Here is an 18,396-nt window from a genome sequence, read left to right on the forward strand (position 1 = left end):
ATGCCAGTCACAAAGAGGAAGGGGTTCCTTTGAGAAAGTGAGTTTCTGTTGCAGTACCCCCCTACTTTTTGCCTGATACCTGATGCACTTTTCCTTGGTGTGCCCTGGGTTCCTGCCAATCAGGTACCCAGGGCCTGTGTTCCTTCCCTAAAAACTGTACTAAAGCCTAAACCCAATTGGCATCTCTGGCCACATGTCAGCCCCTGGTAAATAGGTACCATAGGTACCCAGGGCATTGTGACCAGAGAATACCCCTAAGGGCTGCATCACTTATTGTGCCACCCTTAGGGGCCCTGTACTCTGACACACACTGCCTTTGCAGGCTGAGTGTCCTGGTGCAGAACTAAACAAAGAGTCGACATGGCACACAACCCTGTGTGCCATGCCCACAAACCCATAGCCCTGGCATACATCAGCCACCCCTCTAGCTGGGTGCCCTATGCCAGTGGTGTGGGCACAGGTGCATGAGCCCTGTGCCCCTACACTACCCAGGGCCATTCCTGGGCACTGTAAGTGCAGTGATGCCACTAACAGTGTATGGTGCTCGGAGGTTGTCATTACGAACTCCACAGCACCATAATGGCTACACTAAAGGCTGACAAGTTTGATATCACACTTCTCAGCACATTAAACCCACACTGATGCCAGTGGGGGATTTAATGTAAAATGCACTAAAGAGGGCATCTTAGAGGTGCCACCTGAAACCTAACCTACAATCCACGTCTGGTCTGAGAGGCTGCCTAGGCTGCCACATAGCAGACATCTTGCTGGACCCCTGGGTTGAGAGCCCCCGCTCTCCTGGGCCTGCAACAATGCACATCCTGGGACGAGGTGCCAAGCCTCCTCCCCCAGGATGGGTAGGGGAAGCTTCAAAGGCATTCCACCTTTGTGAGCTTCTCCAGACCACTTGCTGTAATCAGCAACTGGCCCCCACCAGTTCTGATCCCCACTCTGGCGGGAAGACTGGTGGGAAACCCTACGTCAGAAAGGGGTGTGTGCCAACCTGTGCCAACTCCACCCCTCAGGTGGGAGAGGCGAGGTGATGCACGACCCCGGGCTCCAGCCATCTTGAAGATGGGGAGCCCTGCCCAATCACAGCTAGGCTCCTGCCCCCTCCCACAGGAGAGGAGCAGGCTAGGGGGTGTACCCACCCCAGGCCAGGGACCCATTGGTTCCTGCCCTTGCCCTAACTGTAACTCCCCTAAATTTAGTATTTAGGGGCACCCTGAACCTTCTTCCTTAGATCCAGATTACGAAACAAGAAAGAAGATCAAGGAACAAGAAGACCTGCCGTGCAGCTGCTAAAAAGAGGAAGACACCAACTGATTTGGCCCTATCCCTACCGGCCTGTCCACCCTCGAACCTGCTCCTGCTAAACCCCGGCGTCTCCAGTGGTCAGCAACCTCAAAAACCCCGGAGGACCTGACTGCCTTGTGAGACTGACTACCTAGGTCTCCCACGAGCACTGATACTGCTCAAAGCAAGTAACAAGCCCTGACATCAGCCCGGAACCACGAACCCTGCATACTCTGCACCCGCCAAGCCTGGCCTTTGCTGGAGTGAATCAAGACCCTGAGGACGTCCCCCCCAGCGATTCTGACCTGGAATCCAATGCCCAAGGACCCTCCTCGACGACCCCGACCTCAAAAGACACCCCTGCACCCGGCACCCCACGGCCCCCTGTGCCCAACTCCTGGGTGCCTACCTATCCTCCAAGATCCCATCTTACCCCTCGAAGTGTTGGTCGCTCCAGAAGATCCTCCGTCCCCGAGCCTGCAGCCTTTGTTCCCTTTTCAAGATCTCCATTGAATAACATTGAGCGCCCGACGGCTCAAAAGCACCCTACACCCAGCCGCCCGAGTACCCCTGGCAGTGCAACCTTTGTCCTTATCTACTTCCCCATTTGCCCTGAGCAAGTGACCAGGAGCCCATCTCCCACAGCCGCGTGGCCTGCTAGCCAGCAGCCACCAACCGAAGGCCCCCTGCCTCGCATTGGATAACATTGGGCCTAACTACCTCTGCACCCGGCTGCCCCTGTGCCGCTGAGGGTGTACCAACTGTACCTACCTGACCCTGGAGGACCCCTGAGTCTATGCCCAGAACCCTAACTTTACCAGTCGAGTACTCACCTGAAAACCGATAACTCACTTTCCTGCCATAGGATAACATTGACTGGTTTGACTCGAAAAATCTTGTGTGAAGTTTTGAAACTCTAAAATATTCCTATAAAATCAGCCGAATACCGAATTCCGAAGTACTCACCTGGGATCAGGAGAGAAGGCAGTACTGTACCTTGTAGCCCAGTACTGAACCACAAAAGTAATCCTAACCGGGTTTACTAGTAACCTGAATTTTCTCCATAGGAATCCATTGTCTGCTTTTCTATGAAATTTCTTCTGTCTACTTTTGAAAACTTGAAATATTCCTTAAAAATCGTACATACTACTGAAACGTAATTACTTACCCGTCTTAAGTAGAGATCCCAGTGCTGGACCTAGGAGCCCAGTACTGGATTAAAAAAGTAACAAGAACGTACTTTACCTGTAACCTGAATTTTCTCCCATTGGATAACATTGCTAGATTTTCACTGAAAAGTTTCCAAGTGTGAACTTTTGAAATACCTTCATATTCTTTAAAAATCATTGCAATAACTAAAATGTTTTTACTAAACTGTTTTCAGCTTAGACCCCAAGACTGAATCTAAGATCCAGTCCTGGAATTACAAAAGTAATCTATAAAGTAATCAGCTGTATTTATGTAGAAACATCCATTGATCTCAATGTTACATTGTGTTTAGAATTGTGTTGCCTACTGCAACCATTGTGCCTATTGTGTTTACAAAATGTATTCCCTCTTTGCAAAGTAATTACCTGAGAGTGCTTATATCGAGAAAAGTATATTTTGATACCTGTTGATTCTAAAAACAAAACAACTCTATCTTTTGATATAAAAACAATTGGCCTAGAGTTCAGTTCTTGAGTGTGTGAAACCTTTTGCTGAATGAGTTGGTACAACAAATGCTTCAAACTGTCCTCTGGTACTGCCTTACTGCTCGACCAAGCTACCACTTTGGAGAGTAAGGTCAGACCTGACTTTAAACTCCGTTATACCTCTTGGGATTGTGGACCCTATACACACTGTACCTTACTTTGGTTCAGTATATATAGAGCCACTTTCTCAAAGTTCCCTAGGGACCTATTTCCGTTTGGGAGTGGCTTACCACCTACTTGGCACACCTCTTCCTAATAGCGAGTCGCAAACCCTATTTTGCGAGTCGGTAATAGGTTACTGACTCGCAAAATAGGGTTTGTACATGGACCAGATCTATTTTGCGGTCGCAAACGGGCCGATTTCCCATTTGCGACCGCAAAACATGGTCGCACATCTGGCCCGAAATCCAGTTAAAGGAGTAATTGAAAAAACATACACATTTAACTTGTAATTGTAGTACTCCTGAAAAGTTCAATCAAAAGTAGATTGAAGAAAGTACACAGACTGGATATGATAGAATTAATTACATTTAAAAAGGGCTTGTGTAGGCATATTCACAAGAAATCATAACAAGGCATTCTGCTAGAAAACTTGGAGACTGAACCCGGAAGTGGCCAGTCACTAAGAACTAAGCCTAAAAATAGAAAGTAAGGAGCTAGATTGAGCTCATACTAATCTTTGATAGTGAGGTATAAGGGTACTACCAACTCAAAAGAACAAAAAAAACACAGTACTTGGTGGGGAATAAATCGGCCACCAAAATGCAGCATCGCACCCTGATGCACGAACTTTGTATACACACACCTGGTGCAACGCCCAGGAGTTAAAAAGGGGAGGGACACAAGGAAAAACCTTATGGGTTTTTTTTCCAAAATTTTATATAGCGCGAACTAGACCCGAACTGAATCAGGTATCAGAGCGCTTTACATAGCACCAGTTACGTTTACATGAGGACACGCATTAATTTTAGGCACGGGGAGATTAAGTGATTTGCCCAGAGTCACAGGAGTTTTTTTAGGCGTCGTTACCGAGACTCGAACCCAGATCCCCAGGTACGAGGTCGAGCGCCCTAGCCGTTAGGCCAACTCCTCTTATGTGCTATGTAACACTGCCATCACAGCTGAAGATCAACTAGAGCATGCAGATTAATGGCGCTGAGAAAGTGAACGTGGTGCCCCTTTGAGATGCACATATGTAGTACATAAAGCACCCGTTACAGGTAAAGAAACACTAGGGTGCATAGATTGATAGAGCATAGAAAGTGAGCATCTTGCACACGTGAAAGGTACACTAGACCTCTCAAGGGGGTGTGTGGAAAAAATGGAGAAACACAAATTAAATGAAAATTGGAGGAAAAAGGGTATTGCATGCAAAGGTGGTACGAAGTACCAATAATAATTAATCTGTCATACAGACCCCAAAAAAGAATAATATCCATTTGGAATGTTAAATAAAAATGCAAAATGCTGTATGGGCGCATGAAAAGGATGTATGAAGTATAAATCGAATAAGGTTATTCTGCACTCAAAATCAAAAAAAGAATGTATATAAACGTTGTCAAGGAAAAGAACACTAGAATTTACCCCATAGGCTTACTTACTCAACATTCACCAAGACACTGAAGCATCCTAATTAGTGGTGCTTGAGAAACGGAGACAGAGATAGAAGCCATGAGCCATCCCAACTATAATGTAATTACAAATGATCTGGTCCCTATGGAGGGGGCTGAAATAAAATTACACTAGAGGGATAATCCTCACAGTGTGAAAACAGTACATGGGGAAGATCTCAATGGTATAACAGATTTGGAAAGAAAAAACCAGATGAAAGACTAAAGAACTACAGGAAGATATCCATGTGATAGGGCTTACAATCTAATGAAGAGTCCAAAAATTAGATTGTGATTATATAATTCCACTCATCCAAATTATTTAGTCAAGTGTTAACAGAGTTGCAACTGGAGACTTAGCAGCATTAACAAACAACGTGTATTTGTGATAATTCGCCACCCCATACTGAGTAGTGGTGTTACTCAATGAGTTGCGATATAATATCTCTTGCGGTGTGATTTTGTCAAATAAAATGAATACCAAGAAGGCATTGTCAGGTTTGCAGTGGTTGCAATCTGTGATCTGTATATTATGCATTTTAATCATTTGGTAGTTTGGCAATGTTTTAAAGGACACCAAATGGTGTATACCACATTAGTGGATTTTAAATTTGTCAATTGTTGTCGGTGAGAAAAAATTGTTACAAAAGAGATGTGAGTAGTGGCCTCTCTCTGTTTAGGTGTTAGTAATGACTCCTTAGGGCAATACCAAGCCCTTTTTAAAGATTGAGATATGAAATGCTTTGGGTAACTCTGCCTTTCGAAAATAGTCCCTGCACCACTTGCAGATTCGACAGATCCGTATAAATTGTCCGAATGGCAACCCTTCGCGTAAACCCCTAGGATGGTTACTGGAGTACTGTAAGAACATGTTTCCCTCAGCTGGTTCACGATACGGTGATGTCCCCAGTTTGCCTTTATAAACACAAATCGTCAAGTCAAGAAAAGGGAAGTCGTTAGGTATGGCATCAAAAGTAAATGTGAGATGGGAATGTTTATTATTCAACCAGTTAATGAAGCTTAAAAGTGATTCGGTATTACCTCTCCAGGTTAGCAAGACCTTGTCAATGTACTATTCCCACAAACTGATGTTATAGAAAAAAAGGATTGTTGGGTGCAAGCTCTGCTGAGCTCTCAAAATCATCCCTACAGAATAACGAATTTGGGAGCGAAGCAAGTCCCCATCGAAACCCCCTTCTTTTGTTGGTAGAAGGTATCTTTGTGCAAAAAGTAGTTTTGTTTGAGTGCTATTGCAAGTAGTTCAACAGTTAAGTCATTTGGTACTTTGGTGTTTCTCATATCGAGTAACGTCTTAATAGCAATATCATCTTGTTGTGTAGCAACATCATCTTGTTGTGGAACATTATTGTTAAGAGATTCTATATCTAGTCACACTAACTGATTCATATTAGGATCAAAATCCAGGTCTTCAAAGATGCATATAAGGTCCATACTGTCTCTCATATAGGTATTTGTCAGGGGTACAACATCCTTGATAAAGGGATACATATATTTGCCCAGGGCTCCAAAATAGACCCACAGTTGGGTGGCCCGGAGGATCAGTGCTTTTTTGTGAATTTTAGATGATGTGTAGAGTACCAATGTTCTTGAAGTCTTGTTATTAAGAAACAGGTATTTCTTCTTGGAAATGATGGCTTATTCTGGGGATGTTTTGGTAGTCTTTTGAATGAGATCACATGTTTGTTTTAAGAGGACAGTAGGGAACAATAATGGAATAATGGAACGGTGACACAGTGTTTCAGAATGATATTTGGTTTGGTCCATTATAACAATGCCCCAACCCTTATCCACTGGCTTGATAATCAGTTCATGATTATTTGTGAGGCTGAGTAGGGTATGTTTTCTTTTTTTTGGAAAGAAAGATTGTAAGATACATACTGTGTGAATGTGTAAATTGTGTTATCTCCCTTTACCATTGCGCACTAACATATCATCAGCTGTGATGGGTGCGTTGCGTAGCATGTATTTTTTTTCCTTGCTTCTCTCACCTTTTTAACTCCTGGGTGTTGCGCTAAGTTTTTGTACACGGATTCTATGGGCATAGGGGTGCCCGCTGCATTTTGATGGAAGATTTATTCCCCACCAGGTACTGTTTTCATTTAGTTTTTTTTGGGCTTGCTCTATCCTTATACTTCGCTATCAAAGATTACGGGCTCACTCTGGCCCCTTGTTTTTTCCACTTTTAGGCTTAGTTCTCTGTGACTGGCCAATTCCAGGCTCAGTCTCCATTCCTTTTCAAGCAGAATGCCTTGTAATGATTGTACACCTTTGTTTAGACCAATTGACCCTTCAATTTGTTTCCTTTTTCAGACGACCCCAGTACTGAACTAACAGATACCGGTGATACAGCCTTTTTTCATCCCTTACCATATTTTGTGTTTAGGTGGAATAAAATATTAATTTTTTTCTAAGACTCTTCTTTTTTTATGCAGCAATCTAATTTTTTGGTGTTTCTTTAATGTTTTGTCCTGATGATGACCTGGTGAATTATGAAAGGTTAAAAAGCTGCCGACATTATATAGGCTGAAAAAGATGTGGATTACTGAACACATATATGAGCAATGGTATTATTATAAATTGTTAACTTTTGCAAGCACATTATTGAATTTTTATTTCTTTGAGCCCTTTTTGGCTTCTTTTGCCTCCCATTGCCTCCCATTCTGCGGCACCTGCACAATCCTAAGCACGTTATGCACACTCCACACTTTGACTACTTTTCACTTTAAATGTTTCTTTGATGCTGCTTAAATGTTAATTGTTAAACCTAACTAAATATATCAAATTTCTTTTATTTACATTTTTTGGCCATATCTTTCTTTTCGATTGATATGTGGCAATAAACAATAAATTTTTATAGTATTTGATTTATGAATGGTACCTTTAGGACATTGTTGATTATATTAATTCCTGTCAGAACAATCCATCATTCTGGCAAAAGGTGCAGCAAAGACAGTCCTCCAAGACAGAGAAGGATGAGGGGTGTTTCTCTTGGTACAACTTGTGCCCTAAAAAAGGCAGAGGACTCATGCCGATACTAGACCTTCCATTTCTGAGCACCTACCGATAATAGGGCAAGTTCAAGATGTTATTTCTGGCCCTTGTTCTTTCTACCCTGGATCCCTGGGACTGGATGGTGTCATTGGACCTCCTGGATGCTTACTTTCATGTGCCTGTCCTACAGGCCCATAGAACATTCCTTCAAGTTGTGGTGGGGTCGGAACACTTTCATCGTACCTTCCGTCTCTTCAGCCTCATCTCAGCACACTGGGAGTTTACGAATGTGATGGCGGTGCTTGTGTTTGTGGCCCATCTTGGCATGTCAGGGATACATATATTCCCATACCTCGATGACTGACAGTCATGGATCACCTGGAGATAACTGTTACCCTCCTGTTATCTATCAATGAGCCAAAATCCCACCTGTATTTCATACAGATGATTTCATTCGTTATAGACATGATACCATCATAGACATGGTGGCATTCAAGGCCTTTCCACACCCTGAATGAGTCTGAGTAATTTGGTTTGATTCAAATGTTTCAGGCTCACTCCTCGGTTCTGGTGCAGATGATTGAGTTTTCCTGGCCTCGTGCATATTGCTGGTCTCTTGTGCTCAATGTCACATGCAGGCTCTGCCGTAGAACATCTTCCTGTTGTGAATGCATTAATGGGGTTGCCTTTGGAACAACATCTGTATCTTGGAAGAGGCATTCCATGGACCTTTGGTGGTGGCAGTTGGACACCAACCTTACCTACGCTATCCATAGAACACAATAATAACAAATGCAACATATATGGGCTGGTGTGGGCACCGGGGAGAGCCGGATATCAGGGTCCTTTTGGTGCTCAAAAGAGCAGAGGCACTAAATCAAACTTCTGGGGCTTCATGCCATTTGGTATGCTCTGAAGGCCTTCCTCCTGTCCATCAATAAACTGCCATGTGGTACTGCAAAAGCCGGATGGTGTGGGGTCGAGGATCCTGTGCCAGAACTCTGAAGGTGACTCATTTTCCAAGGGATCTCTTATACCCAATCATTTTTCCGTCTCACTAAATGCCAGGGCAGACAAGCTCAGCAGACTTCATCTGGCAGACCATGAATGGCGTCTACATCCAGAGGTTCTACAAGGTTTCATCTCCTGGGGGTTGTGCCTTAAGTCGATTTGTTTTTGCCAGTGCAAAAGAATGCAAGTGTTAATATTACTGCACGAAAGACTTTCCGCCTCCAGCTTCCCTGTGAGATCCTTCGGAGATGCATTCTGTCTGCATTCAAATCCTGGTTCCTGTGTCCCTTCCTGGCTCTTTCTCTTCTGGCCTGAAATGTTAAGAAGGTCAGAAGGAACCAAGTTTAATGTATCCTAATAGCAGTGTTTGTAAAAGAAAGAGTGCCAGTGCCCAGAGCTCTATTCAGATGCCCGCACCGGTGCAACTAAATGTTGGCTCACCAAATACTAAGGCTAGTGGTGTTAAATACACCACGACACACTTCCTACTCCTTTATCTCATTCTTGCTGTTTCCTCACTGTGTGATGTTTTTTCCGGTCTTTCTTTTATTTTATCTTTCCGATTTCTGTAGTTTTCCCTCCTTTGCCCACAGTAATTATCTGATGTAGAAAAATAAATGCCGGGCCACAAAAGTGCTGGTGGCCCCCACTGGCTCAACTTAAGCACTGCTGAATAGTCCCAGATAGGGCCAGGCAAAGTCTATTACTCTGACTTGCTGAAAGTGAGCGTTGGCCCTCCAGGCCTTCTACCTCATCAGGCAACCGGGCAATGTGCTGCATCCTCATCTTTACAAACTATACCTCCAAGCATAGAGATTGAGTGGCACCAACAGAGGGGGTTTGACCTGCTGGCAGAAAAATTGGATGGTAACCTTGCAACTTGCAGGCAGTCTTGTAAATGTATTATTCAGGTCATTTGGTGAAGTTCATGACATAGTGCTGAGACTGCCAGGTTGACCCTCCCCAAACAAAGGAGTGTGGTGTTCTGTTTGTTCCGTTGCTGACCCTGCAAGACTTTGGTGTGGCCACCGTTAAAGATTATTTGTTGGCCCTTTTGGTCTTTCTACATTTCCCTTACCAACCATGGTTATTTTGATCACCTGTTATGATGTGTTAATGAAAAGGTGTTAAAAATATAAGTGCACCCGCTATTATGCCTCACTGGGAGCTTAACTTGGTCCTCGTGTTCTTGGTTTGCATAACCTACTAGCATATGAGCAGTTGCTCAGTGAGCTTGCTGCTCTTTGACAGTATTCCTCATTCCGGCTCAGTGAGCAGCAGGCTCTGTCAGGGGCGTCCACAAACCACCTTCTTCCTTAATAAATTGGTGTTGCAAAGTTTTGCTTCCTTTCAGGTGGGACAGTCCTAGCCCTTCGAAGGAGGAGCAGAGGCTTACCTGATTGGACCCAAAAAGATCCCTTGACTTTTACATTGGCTTTAAAGGTGCTAAGAAGGGAAAGGCAGTTCTGAAGCAAACCTTGTCTAAGTGGCTTATGCTGTACATAAAAGATGCTATGCCCTGGTCAAGAAGTTGCCTATGAAATAGACGAGGAGGAGTGGAAAAGTGCGCAAGCGTCCCCTAAGGAAGTGGCCATATCCGCTAGACTTCGCTTGATTCAGCTCAAAATTCTCCATCCAGTCTACATTTCAGGGACTAGACTGCAATTGATTGGCCGCAGTGCGGATGGGCTTTGCTGGAGGGGATGTGGAGAGGCAGGGACATTCTTCCATATTATATGGGAGTACCCATTGCTCTAGGTTTATTGGCGACGGATACACCAGTGCATGCGAGAGGTGTGGGAGGTGGAGCTGCTGGTTGGTGTCTACTAAATATATGGGAGCCTACTGATCTGTCGGCCTGTGGGAGGAACTGGGCCACACTGGGCTTTGCAATCATAAAAAGGAACATTGCTCGGCTGTGGGGGGCTGCGGGGCCTCCTAAGCTTGGTCCCCGGAAAACAGACATGGACTGGTGCATGCTCCAGGAGAAGGCAGTTTATGTGGCCAGGGGATGCCCACAGAAATGGGTTGGTATATGGTCCAACTGGAATGAGTATAGGGGTCATATTTGCGGACCCCCCCAAACTACCCGGGCTGACGAACCAACCATGTTGATGAATGTATAATGCTAAACTGTAATGAGTAATATCAAAGGTACACAACCCTTTTCCTTTGATTGACTTTCCTAAGGTACAATTGTAAGTCTTGAACTGTATGGCTGTGATGATCACCATTGTTTCTTGCAAAGTTAATAAAAAGAATTTAATAAAAAAAAAAAAAAAAAAAAGAAGTTGCCTATGAGGGCTTTCCGGCTCATTCGACCAGAGCCAAGGTCACAACTACGGCGTTGGCTGGAGGTGTTCTGATGTTGGACATCTGCCATTCTGACCCATGAGTGTCTGTATACACCTTCACCAGGCATGATGTTTTTGGACAATCATGTCTTCAGGCAACGCCATTTTGCCTGCTCAGTCCTGAAGGACTTCCTGGTGTAACTTCACGACTCAGACGCTCCATCCTTACTGTGATACTGCTTTGATACCTATTCAAAAGGTGTAGAATCTGTGGTTAGTAGTATCCAACAGAAGAACAATTTGCTTATCACAGATAATGCTCTTTTTGGTGGATACTCTGTGTAACTGCAGACTCCTCACCACCCTCCCTCCTCCCAGCTTTGTAGAGTGGACGTTTAAAGTTCCAGAAAGGAACCAAGTTAGATTTCTCACACTATCATTCTAGCAATCTGTCACGGCCTGTCCACGTCTGAGAGTGCAGAAGAATTTAAAAGAAAAACTCAAGTCAGAGCTTAGGGGGTGAGGTCTATATACAGCTCTGCACCGTCACTTCTGAAGGAGTTGTGAGGCTACTGCAAAGTCTGATGGTACCACCTACTGGCACGCAGGAGCAGTGGCTACAAAGGTTTTATATCCAGGGTGGCTCTTGGGGGCGAGGGGTAAGTTGGGGGTTTTAATAGATGAGTAGTCTGCGCTTATATGGAGAATCCATGAGAAAGAGCTTCAACAAAGGTAAGTAACTTGTTCTTCAGGATTAGTTTATTATTTTAACATTTTCCTATTTTTTCTTTTCAGGGAATCAGCAATGACATTCCTATAGTCAAGGCTCTTGTTCCGAAGAGCCAGTCACGTTCTTTCATGTCACAAGGGAATCCAGAGATACTGGTAAGTTAATCATATGAAACTTTTTTAATCTATTAAACTCTTTCTGAGCCTTAAACACATAGGAATTGAGTGATAATAAGTGCTTAATAAATATGTAAAACTAGTATTATATTTTTTGTCCTCTGTCCGATACCAGCAGCAACTGTAATTATAGGAAGTGTATGTTTACAGCCTGCACATTGTACGTTCACTCACTGTGCACTATCATGTAAATTAGTAACAGGTTCAGAATTTTTCCACTAGTTTTTCTTAAGGCCTCTTTATGTTTTGTTTTAGCTATGCATCGAATGACATGTGATCCTCTGACCCTGCTCGCAGGCAGGTCGCTCCCCACGCCACCACACGGCTGCCAGCTGCTTCGTGACTGACTCTTGTGCTGCTCACTTCTGCTCCTGCTGCCTGGTTCCCTACACCCTAATCTGTGTCACTGTTCTTTTTTTCTTTCTCAGGTTTCATCTGTCGGTGCCCTCTGGCTGCTGCCCGCCTTTCCCCGCCGTTACCACTCCTCCCGCCGCTGCATCTCTGCGGCCCGCCCCCCTGCTTTCCCATTGGCCACCCTGCTCCCGCCTCCCAGCTGCTCCTCCCTCCCTCTCCCACTCTTATGGAGGCCGCGCAGTAGTGAAGGAGCGACCTCTGAACCCGCTCGCAGGCAGGTCGCTCTCCACGCCACCACACGGCTGCCAGCTGCTTCGTGACTGACTCTTGTGTTGCTCACTTCTGCTCCCGCTGCCTGGTTCCCTACACCCTAATCTGTGTCACTGTTCTTTTTTTCTTTCTCAGGTTTTCTCCGCTGGTGCCTTCTGGCTGCTGCCCGCCTTTCCCTGCCGTTACCACTCCTCCTGCCGCTGTGGCCCGCTCCCGTGCTTTCCCATTGGTTACCCTGCTCCCGCCTCCCAGCTGCTCCTCCCTCCCTCTCCCACTCTTATGGAGGCCGCGCAGTGGTGAAGGAGCGACCTCTGACCCTGCTCGCAGGCAGGTCGCTCCCCACGCCACCACACGGCTGCCAGCTGCTTCGTGACTGACTCTTGTGCTGCTCACTTCTGCTCCCGCTGCCTGGTTCCCTACACCCTAATCTGTGTCACTGTTCTTTTTTTCTTTCTCAGGTTTCCTCCGCCGGTGCCCTCCGGTTGCTGCCCGCCTTTTCCCGCTGTTACCACTCTTCCAGCTGCTGTGTCCCTGTGGCCCCGCCCCCTGCTTTCCCATTGGACACCCCGCTCCCAGCTGCTCCTCCCTCCCTCTCCCACTCTTATGGAGGACGCACAGCGGGCGCGCCGCTGCCGCGCTGTAGGCCCGCCAAAGGCAAACCCGTACGCGCCTGGACCGCGCCCAGCGCCAGAACCCCTGGTCCCCGCGAACGCCACAACACCAGACTCCGTTACGACGCCAGCACCCTCTACGCACTCCACGCCGGTCGAAACTAAACCTGCTTCCAGGCTGCCCCGAAACGGACCCACAGACCTTTCTCCTGCCACAGCTGCAGCTTCACCTGTGACAGAGCCACCAAACCTCCAAGGACTGGACCCAACCACCTCCGCTGCATATTCCTCAACACCCGCTCCACACGCAAACACGCCGTCGAGCTCTGGGATCTGCTCGACACCTCCGCCCCAGACGTGGCCTTCCTGACCATGACCTGGTGGAACGACTCCTCGGCGCCCGACATCGCCATAGCCATCCCGGATGGCTACAAGATCACCCGCAGGGATCGCGCCAATGGAATCGGAGGAGGAAGAGCCATCGTCCACAAGTTCACCCACAAGGTCGCCACCCACGCAGACGACACCCTCAATACCGCCGAACACCTGCACTGCCGGATCCCCACCGACCCCAACACCACCCTCAGAGGAACACTCATCTACAGACCCCCCGAACCCCGTGCTCAGTTCAGCGACTCCATCGCCGACCTTGCCAGCACCCATGCACTCGCCTCCACGGACTACATCCTCCTCGGGGACCTGAACTTCCACCTCAAGAACAACAACGACGCCAACTCCGCCACCCTGATCTACAAGCTCGCCAACCTCGGCCTCGGACAACTCGTCACCACACCCACCCACGCCGCCGGCCACACGCTGGACCCCGTCTTCTCCACAGGCACCCACGTCGCCTTCGACCACACCACCGTACTCCACTGGACCAACCATCGCTGCATCTATTTCACCTTCAAGAAACCAACCACGCACCACGGCACCCAACAGCTACCTCGCCGCTGCTGGAGCAAAGTCACCGAAGACCAGCTGATCACCACCCTCGCCCAGAACCCACCCACCGACCCCACCAACCCAGACACCACAGCCCGCAACCTCGGACAGTTGATCGACGACTTCGCCAACATCCTCGCCCCGCTCAAGAAACCCTCCAACGCCCACGTCAGCAAGAGAGCCACCTGGGTCACCAACGAGCTTCGGACCTCCAAACGCACATGCCGGAAACTGGAGAAGACATGGCTCCACGAACGTACACTGGACAACCACGCAGCCCACAAGGACGCCACCCGCAGACATCACCACCTCATCAGATTAGCCAAGAGATCCTCCTTCTAAGACCGCCTGGATAACAACACACACGACAGCAAGGAGCTATTCAGCATCGTAAAGGAACTCTCCATCCCCAGCGTTAACGCCAACGACATACTACCCTTACAAGAACTGTGCGACTCACTAGCCATCTTCTTCCACCGCAAGATTGCTGACATCCCTGACAGCTTTTACACCACGACAGCTTTTACACCACGACAGCCCCAACCTCGCCAGACTCCACCTCCCCTGTGAACACCACCAGTGCCAACCGCCTGACCTCCTGGTCCAACGACGACGAGACACGCAAGGTCATGAACTCCATCCACTCAGGATCTCCGTCAGACCCGTGCCCACACCACTTATTCAACAAAGCAGACACAGCTATTGCACCCTAACTACGGAAGGTCATCAACATCTCCTTCAAAACAGCGACATTTCTGGAAAGCTAGAAGCAAACCGAAATCAACGCCCTCCTCAAGAAGCCCAAGGTGGACTCCAAGGACCTCAAAAACTTCTGGCCCATCTCCCTGCTCCCGTTCCCGGCGAAGGTCATCGAGAAAATCGCCAACATGCAACTGGCCCGCCACCTGAAGACAACAACATCTTGGACCCGTCCCAGTCCGGGTTCAGATGAAACCACAGCACCGAGACAGCCCTCATCGCCGCCACAGACGACATCAGGCGCCAACTAGACAACGGCGAAAAATCAGCCCTCATCCTCCTGGACCTGTCAGCCGCCTTCGACACGGTCTGCCATCGCACTCTAAAGACACGCCTCCTAGAAGCCGGAATGCAAGAGAAAGCCCTTGACTGGACCACGTCCTTCCTCTCCGGCAGAACCCAGAGCGTCCGCCTTCCGATCCGAAGCCACCGACATCATCTGCGGCGTCCCCCAGGGCTCATCCCTCAGCCCGACGCTGTTCATCGTCTACATGGCCCCCCTCGCACAAGTGGCCCGCTATCACGACCTAATCATAATCTCCTACGCCGACGACACCCAGCTCATCCTCTCCCTCACCGAGGACCCGCACACCGCCAAAACCAACCTCCACGAGGGAATGAAGGCCGACGCCGAATGGATGAGGAGCAGCCGTCTGAAACTAAACTCGGACAAGACGAAGGGCCTCATCCTCGGACCCACCCCTTCAGCCTGGGACGACTCCTGGTGGCCGACCACACTGGGAACAGCACCAACACCCACCGACCATGCACGCAACCTAGGATTCATCCTCGACTCCTCCCTCTCTCTAAACAGGTCAACACCGTCTCCTCCTCCTGCTACAACACCCTCTGCATGCTCCGCAGGATCTACAAGTGGATCCCGACCGAAACAAGAAGAACGGTTACACAGGCCCTCGTCAGCAGCAGACTGGACTACAGCAATGCACTCTACGCAGGAATCCCAGCCAAACACCTACAACGACTACAACGCATCCAAAACGCCTCTGCCCTTCTGATCGTCAACGTCCCCCGCTGCAGCGACATCACCCCCCACCTGAGAGTCCTACACTGGCTCCCCGCCGACAAGAGGATCACCTTCAAGCTCCTCACCCACGTACACAAAGCTCTCCACAACGCCGGACCAGCCTACCTGAACAGCAGACTCCGCTTCTACACCTCCACCCGCCATCTCCGCTCCGCCAGCCTCGCCGCTGTCCCCCGCATCCAACGAACAACCTCCAGCGGCAGATCCTTCTCCTACCTCGCCGCCAAGACCTGGAACACCCTCCCTACCCACCTACGGCAGACCCAAGACCTACTTGCCTTCAGATGACTCCTCAAGACCTGTCTCTTTGAGCAGTAGCGGAACCCCCCCCCCCCTCCCTCAGCACCTTGAGACCCTCACGGGTCAGTAGCGCGCTTTACAAGTACTCTGATTGATTGATTGATCGCATTACCTCAGATTACATTTTTCCACCATCGGGTTCAATGTTCTTTGGTAGTGCCCACTCCAATAACTTTGCAAGGAGAACACAACTTAGTCATGGAGATGAATCCTCAAGACTTTGCCACCACATATTGTGTTTGATGCTTGAAAAGTAATCTCCAGTTGGAGCTGCCAAGTCTTGTGAGAATGAATCTCTATGTAGAGTGAGTGGGAAGTGGATATGCAAAATGCAACCTCAAATTTTGCTCATCCTGTAATATTGGAAGGACTGCCATGAGGACCTCAATCTCTGTTTTTCCAGAGCTGGATATACTTGTAAGGCATGTAAAGTCTATTGATGTAAAAATTAGATTTGACTTGGAAAGAAATGCATTATTGGCCCAGTGAGATTATACCAAGTCACCTCAAAGACCATTTGAGGACCCGTTTGAGAAAGACACTGAAATAGGTAGGGATGATTTGTATGAAGAGCTCTTTTCAATAGTTAGTTTGCAAGATCCAGGATAGAGGCAGTAGTGTAAGGACCCAATGGCACCACAATGAGCCCTGAGAGTACACAGAACCTTAGTGTTCCAAAGATAGATTACTTCTAAGATTCATACTTCCACAAACATCTTTGTCAAACTCAAAAACATGACCAACCTCGACACACGGACTAACACAAGGATTAACTTCAAAAGGAGCTGTGAAACCATACGGGGGACTTACTGGAAAAAGGGGTGAGATCTTCAGAATATAATTGAACCCAAAAAGAAGTTTGACCTCAGGAAGTGGTTTCTGGTATGCTCTCAGGACGAGCTATGCATCCACTCACTCGAGTGGTGATTTTGCATCTGAGAACTCAGTAATTTTCAGCTCCATAAATAGTGTATGGAGATATTAAGGGGGATTTGAAATCTAACTATGAGAGCATGCTTTGCAACAATGTGGAAATGCTATGCAAACAACTGTTCTTTATTAAGCATTGATTTCCTTCAGGTCCAGGAGCAAATCATTTTTGCTTAAGCCAGACTTGGCTTTTACATACATTTGAGCTCCTTTGTCTACTATGGTAGCCTGCTTGCAAAGTAAATAATATGTTTCCATTGTTTAAAATCCCAGTTGCTAGAGCCTTTATGGAAACCTTAAAATAAATCATCCCATCCATGACCCTTTCAGTGTCCAGTCCTTGAACTTCAGGAACGCACAGGACTGGGCCGCGTGCAGATCGTTCCGATCGAAAAAAACGCTCTGTGATAGTCGGGCTCAACCCTGCAAAATACAGAGTAAAAACGCTGAATAATCAACTGACATCTTCGGCGAAGGATCCAAGCACGAATTTGACGCACAAGGGCCAAGGAAGAACAAGAAAAACTTGCCTCCATTCCAGAATCGGACTCCGTGATGGAAGAAGACTTGCGACAAGGTCAACCTCCCGTAAGTACCGAACACCCCTTGACCCAAACTCCAACTCAGCCGAAACAAAAGGATTTGGTCCCACCCCTGCCTTCGGGCCACAGTCGGCACCATGAGGATGTTTCTGACACCCCGCCCTCTGGCTCAGCACCGAAACTCGTTGCTAAGCCTTCTGGCTCGTTATCAAGTTGGTCAAAGTCTGGTACCAAGCCGAAACCTTGTAGGTACTAACCCCTCCTCTCCTTCTACTACACCACGTTCCCCTACACCAACTTCTCTACCATTGCAGCATTTACTGATTACACCAACTAACTCTCCACCACCAGTACCAGATGATGATGATGATTATGATATTTTACGAATAGACCCCTGGAAGGATTATAGCACGGATTCCAGAAGCCCACCTTCTGGCAGCATCGACTGTGTTGTCAAAACTGGCAGAAGATCTCAGAGGCCAGAGGAAGGGAAGAATTTTGGAAATGTTGCAGTTGAGAAGGAGATCTAAAATGAGATGGTACACAATGAGTGATTTTGTGGTTTTACTTTTATGGGAGCATGTACTATAGACACCAAACAATATGACTTTACCTAAACAATAGGTGCTTCATAGCCCATTCATTCCCTATTTTTCCTTGTATTCATTTTTTATTCTTGCACCTGGAACATATGTTGGATATTTAGATATTTATCTGGATGTTGGTCAGGCTTTTTGTTCCTATCTGTTCATTCAGAAGGAGACTGATGCTTGCCATTCTCATCATTCAATCTCTGAATCTTTAATCAAGACTTACG

At 47.3% G+C, this 18,396-nt stretch overlaps 1 protein-coding gene across 2 annotated transcripts in view; it reads left to right on the forward strand.

Annotated features, from left to right (window-relative positions):
• NBEAL1 (neurobeachin like 1) overlaps window positions 1-18,396 on the forward strand; it is a 1,045,477-nt gene that overhangs the window by 857,688 nt on the left and 169,393 nt on the right. For both annotated transcript variants that reach the window (XM_078680248.1, XM_078680249.1), the window contains one exon: window positions 11,713-11,802. In XM_078680248.1, the coding sequence (XP_078536374.1) occupies window positions 11,713-11,802 (90 nt within the window). The remainder of the gene's footprint in view (window positions 1-11,712; window positions 11,803-18,396) is intronic.

Source organism: Lissotriton helveticus, chromosome 3_1, assembly GCF_964261635.1.
Source record: "Lissotriton helveticus chromosome 3_1, aLisHel1.1, whole genome shotgun sequence".
Taxonomy (NCBI): domain Eukaryota; kingdom Metazoa; phylum Chordata; class Amphibia; order Caudata; family Salamandridae; genus Lissotriton; species Lissotriton helveticus.